Source organism: Phaethon lepturus, unplaced genomic scaffold, assembly GCF_000687285.1.
Source record: "Phaethon lepturus isolate BGI_N335 unplaced genomic scaffold, ASM68728v1 scaffold17496, whole genome shotgun sequence".
Classification (NCBI taxonomy): domain Eukaryota; kingdom Metazoa; phylum Chordata; class Aves; order Phaethontiformes; family Phaethontidae; genus Phaethon; species Phaethon lepturus.
The window spans coordinates 1-5,445 of NW_010547076.1; the positions used below are offsets into that span (position 1 = coordinate 1).

The 5,445-nt window shown below is 49.5% G+C and overlaps 1 protein-coding gene across 1 annotated transcript; it reads left to right on the forward strand.

The window, feature by feature from the left end:
• Nucleotides 1-781: 781 nt before the first annotated feature.
• On the forward strand, nucleotides 782-2,907 carry FOSL2 (FOS-like antigen 2; the record flags this gene model as incomplete). The annotated part of the gene is made up of 2 exons (XM_010289532.1): nucleotides 782-889; nucleotides 2,398-2,907. Coding segments are annotated over 2 exons (618 nt in total), but the record flags the coding sequence as incomplete, so codon positions are not given.
• Nucleotides 2,908-5,445: the final 2,538 nt, after the last annotated feature.

Consider the following 5,445-nt stretch of genomic DNA (forward strand, 5'->3'; position numbering starts at 1 on the left):
CAGCTCCCCGGCCGGGGCAGCGGTACAAGCCTATCTGCCGCTGCTGGGATTTGTGAAACCTCATCTCAAACCCCAGAAGCTAGGCCTGACTTGACCAGATCTTGTGGGCTCCTGCTCACTTCCTCTGGTTTCGCAAGAGTGTCGCTCGATGGGTTTCTATGGAATTGCTCCTGATTTACATCAGCGAGGATGTCAGCTGGCCTCAGGAAGCCCTTGATATCACTGGAGCCTTGCCTGCTGATGCAAGAAGCACAATGTGTTATCTCGCCGAGTGCTCGAAAATCTGAGGTCAGATTTTTGGGTGGTATAAATCATTGTTGCTTCACGGACTTCATGGGAGCTCTGCTGATTTCCCTGTCTCCCCCTCCACCCCATCCCCGACCTTCAAGCTGACAACTATTTTTGTGTGGGAAGCAGCAGATATTTTCCTTCAAGAAGGAGGCACTTACAACATCGTGCTCTGGTTTTGCTTAATGTACCACCCAAGTTGTGAAACAATCAGAGCATCTTTTATCTGCTTGGCCTTGGTGCAGATTCACTGTCCTCTTACACAATCTTCCCCCTGCTCCCCGCTCCGTCTTCTCCTCACCCTTCTCCTAAGACCCGGTGCAGGCAGAGATACTGTGCGCTTTCATCTTCTGCTGACATCAGTGAAGAGGGGGAGTGCTCAGCATCCTGCTGGATCAGGCCTTTTTCCTTTGCGTTGCGGTTAAATCCTCACAAACTTAAAGGAATGCCTTGCTCAGATCTGATTGTGGGTTTTCTTGGCACTTGCCCACAGCTGTCGCCCGAGGAAGAAGAGAAGCGAAGGATCCGGAGAGAGAGGAACAAGCTGGCAGCTGCTAAGTGTCGTAACAGGCGTCGAGAGCTAACAGAGAAACTCCAGGCGGTACGTGCCCTGCATACATTTCTCCTTCCTTGTCGCCCGCCCTTTGGACCAGCTGGAAGGGCATTGCTCTCCCTCCGCTAGCATGTTCGAGGAAGATGCTACAAAACACACGCTGCCTTCCCCTTCCAAGGCTGCCCAGTGGCGTCACTCCTACATCCAACGGTGGTGAGGGCTTGGGTCTGGAGCTCAGGAGCCTAAATTCCTCTTGCTGACTGCCCAAAATGTCCTAGGAGCTCTCTTCCCTTCTAGCCTCCCAACTAGCGTGAGTCTCCCTACCTCTGGTCTCCCTGCATAAGTGGAAATAAAGATGCTGTGTGTCTCAAAGGCAGACTTTAAGGACAAAAGCACTGAAGTCTGTAGGATCATCTGAAAACAGTAGAAAAAGAGGCAGATGTTATGTGTACCTGTGAAAGCTCCATCCTTGAGGCTAACCTTTCTTCGGCAGCGGTAACTGATTCCCTGCGCTAAGGAAGCACCGCAGAGTCATGTGGTCTGGTGCCACAGGGGAAATAACTAGTTAAGCTGGAGAAGGTAGGGATGAGCACAGGAACCGTGGGGTGGTTAAGGGACTGGCTGAAGAGGAGGCAAGGATGGGTTGTGTTGAAAGAGGCTGGAGGGAAGGCTCCAGCACTCCTGCCCAAGAACCAGCCTGGTTCTTAATAAGTCTATGATCTTATTAACAAGCGCAGCAGCAGCAGTGAAAGCACACCAGTGAAACGTGCTGCTGACTCAAATTCGGGAGGTATTCTCAGTGTAGGGGGGGCAGGACATCCTATAGGAAGAATTTAAGGATTGTCATGACTAAAGTAATAGAAGTGAGAGGAGTGCAAAGTGGGAGGTCATATCCTGAAGGACTGAGGGTGAGTTCTTTGTGAAACGGTGAGCTCCTCACACAGGAAGGTACTAATTGCTCACAGATTGACTATGAGCCATCGGTGTGATGTGACCATGGGAAAGGTAAATATATTAATCCTAGGATGCATCAAGGGATGATCCAGTGGAGATGAAAGTGTTAGTCCTTTGTGCAAGTCAGGCAAGTGTGAGACCTAATCTGGAACATGGACCAACAGAAAGAAAATGGAAACAGTTTAGATGCCGCTGTATGCTACCTCTGTCTAAGTGAAAAGAATATGGCCTACCTAACACAAAAAACGATGGGAGGAGATCTGACTCCTCTCTGCTAAGCTGTCTGTCAGGCAGATAGCAAGGGAGAAGAGTGAAATCATAGGCCAAGGCAGAGTGGTAGAAGCTGGCCATGAGAAAATTAAGGCAAGCTCATGAGAGAAGACTATTTATAACCCGTAGATCGGTGAAGTTTGGGAATAGCCTACTGATAGACACATGAAACATAAGATGCTCAGCTGGCAATGACCTGGTGCCTGCTTGGCTCATGAAGAGTCTGGGGTGTATCTGCCCATGCCAGATGGGAACTGGACTTGATGGCCATGTTTCAGGTGAGGAGCAGTTCCAGAGCCTCTGATGTTTACTTATTCCCCTTTTGTCTGCAGGAAACAGAGGTGCTGGAGGAGGAGAAGTCAGTGCTGCAAAAGGAGATCGCTGAGCTCCAGAAGGAGAAGGAGAAGCTGGAGTTTATGCTGGTGGCTCACAGCCCTGTGTGCAAAATCAGCCCTGAGGAACGTCGGAGCCCACCATCCAGCAGCCTCCAGAGTGTTCGGACTGGAGCAAGTGGAGCAGTGGTGGTGAAGCAGGAGCCTGTGGAGGAAGAGATCCCATCTTCCTCTTTGGTCCTTGACAAAGCCCAGAGGTCTGTCATTAAGCCCATCAGCATTGCTGGAGGTTTTTATGGGGAGGAAGCACTCAACACTCCCATCGTGGTGACCTCAACACCAGCCATCACTCCTGGCTCCTCCAACTTGGTGTTCACCTACCCCAACGTGTTGGATCAGGAGTCTCCTCTCTCCCCGTCCGAGTCCTGCTCCAAAGCTCACCGGAGGAGCAGCAGCAGCGGTGACCAGTCCTCGGATTCCTTGAACTCTCCCACCTTGCTGGCGTTGTAATCCCCTTGTGGCCCCCCATTTTGCCAGTGTGTTACATCCCCCCCAGCACCATGGGGGGAGCCCCCCTCCATGGGATTAGAGACAGGCACAGGATCGTTCAAGCACAAGGGCAGCAAGAACAAGGATGGCGAAGGGCTGCAGCTCCAGGAAGGAGAATGAGGACCAACGCCAGCTCCCTGGAGGCAGGAAATGGCAAGGGTGGGACTGACACGCCGGGACTGTTTGGAGAGGGTGATGTCCCCTCTGTAGGGACTGCCTATGGAAACCTCTTCACGGCCATAGTGGACTTGGGGAGCACTCCTGGCCAGGACTGAAGGCGAGCTGCAGGCAGTTGCTAGTCATCCCTTTCCTTTGTGAATTGATCTGATAGGTTGTGCTCTGTGCTTAGATCATTCTGGTTAGTTGATCTTGCAACTTCTCTCTCTCTCTCTCTCTCTCTCTCTCTCTCTCTGCGTGCTTATCATTTCCAATGTTGTCGATCCCATGACATTTCATCCAGTTGCTTTGAACTCTAAAGGCTTTTTAAGATCTTTCCTCTTGGGACAGGCTGTGGGAAACACATAGGGTTGCCCAGGCAGGAGGGCGATGGCTGGGAGGTCTGGGAGAGGGGGGACCAGGAGGAACACGAGGGCTCAGCAACAAGGGCAGAGGTCATACCTCTGGCCTGGGGCACAGCGACAGCAGGAGGCTCACATGGAAGACTTTCTTTTTTAAAATGTAGACACATGTATCCCCTTGGGCTCCTCAAAAAACAAGTTAGCATCTCAGGGCCAAAGTAGCACCAGAAAAGCTGCTGGGCTGGCACTTACCAGTGTCTTTGGCAGGGTTTTACCCCAGTTTGGTGGATATCAAATCTGCTGCTTGTTGTTTACTTTCCCGGGGCTGCCCACTGCCTAGGGAGTGTTACATCTTCCTCCCCATCAGGGCTCCTGACTCAGAGGCTGATCTCTTCCTGTTAGTAAATCCTCCCCTCCCCCTGGCCATATTTGCAGAACATGCTACCGAAAAAGAGGTGGCACCACGTGCCTATAAATCTAGGATGGAGACTGGCAGCGGATAAGAGGGTGAAACTAGCTGGCTGTACCCCTGACTTTTTCATTGTTGGGAAACAAAGCAGCGTACATCCGCCAGTTGATCCTACCGGGTGTTGTTTGCTCAGAGATTCCCAGTTTCTGAGGTTGGGGGGAAGGCAATCGTCCAACCTCCAGCACAGGCCACCAGGCAGGAATGGCATGGTTGAAGTGATGACCTGTTTGACCTAGAACAGAGCTTCTGATAACCTCTGGTTATTGTTGACGAATTGACAGCAGAGGAAAATAGATTACTATTATTTGCACCTCTGTCTTTGGCCTCTGTTTTTTTTGCATTGTAATTGATCCGGTTTTGTTGGGGTTGATGGACCTGAAGACAAAAAACAAATCAGAAGACAATTCCCCCAGCCCTGGGTCCTTGTCTTCTCCAGCCTGTGGGCTTGGCTGCTACTACTAAGTGCTCAGAGGGCACAAGCTCTTCGGCGCTGATGTTCACTACTGAAAACGACGATGTGTGTGACTTATTCCCACTTGGAGCCCAGCTCAATTCCTGTTGATGTCAAGGCACTGACAAACCATGACGATGTGCACAGGAGGATTGCCCAGCTTGCCAGCTAAGCCGCTTAGGGGATAGCTCTTTGGTCCTGCCTGTTGAAGCTGTGGTGGCAGCTATTTATTTTGGTGCGAGATTTTAATGTTCTTTCATTTTTTATTTTTTTTTTAATCAACTGAAACCAGGGTATTTCTTGGTCAGGCTGGACCTGGAAAAATGCAGTATGTGACTATAGGGCCAGTCCTGTAAGATGCTAAACTGCTGCAGTCCCCACCAACTCCACTGGGAATTAATAGGGTTCAGTCATGTGGAACTGGACCTTTACTCAGCAGGGCTGGCTTCCCTCAAACCCTGGCCACTGCCCATTCCTTGAATCATTTCAAAGGGACACTACTTTGGCTCTAAAGATAGGCTTTGCTTTTTTATTATTACCATTATTTTTAAACACAGGTATTTACCAAACCTGCCAGGAATTGAAAGAGATGAGTGATCTTTTTGCTTCATAAAGCTGATTGTGATTCAGGCTTTTTCTTCATTGCTTAAACACTTCCAATCGTAATACCAGTGCTAGAGGTGTCAAAGTGAGCTTACACAATAAGAAAAATTGATAAAGGAGTTCTCTTGTCCTTACATGAACATCAAAACTGCTTTGTTAATAAAGTAGACCTTAAACTTCCTATAGTTAGCCCAGGATCCTGTTTTCATAGGGTTTTATGTAGATGATACCACTTTAGGTGAAACTGCTGCTTCTCTTAACTGTCTTGGTTTTTCCAGGTGCTTGTTTGGGCCGGTCTAGATTGAGAATCTAAAACTATTCAATAAAATGTCTCCGCATATCACTTCCCACCCATTTCTGAGCAGAATGCAACATTAACAAGTAGTGAATCCTAAAGTGATGCAGCTACTTTTGAGGCCAGCTGACCAGGATCACTGTCTCCCGGGAGGTCAGGAGCA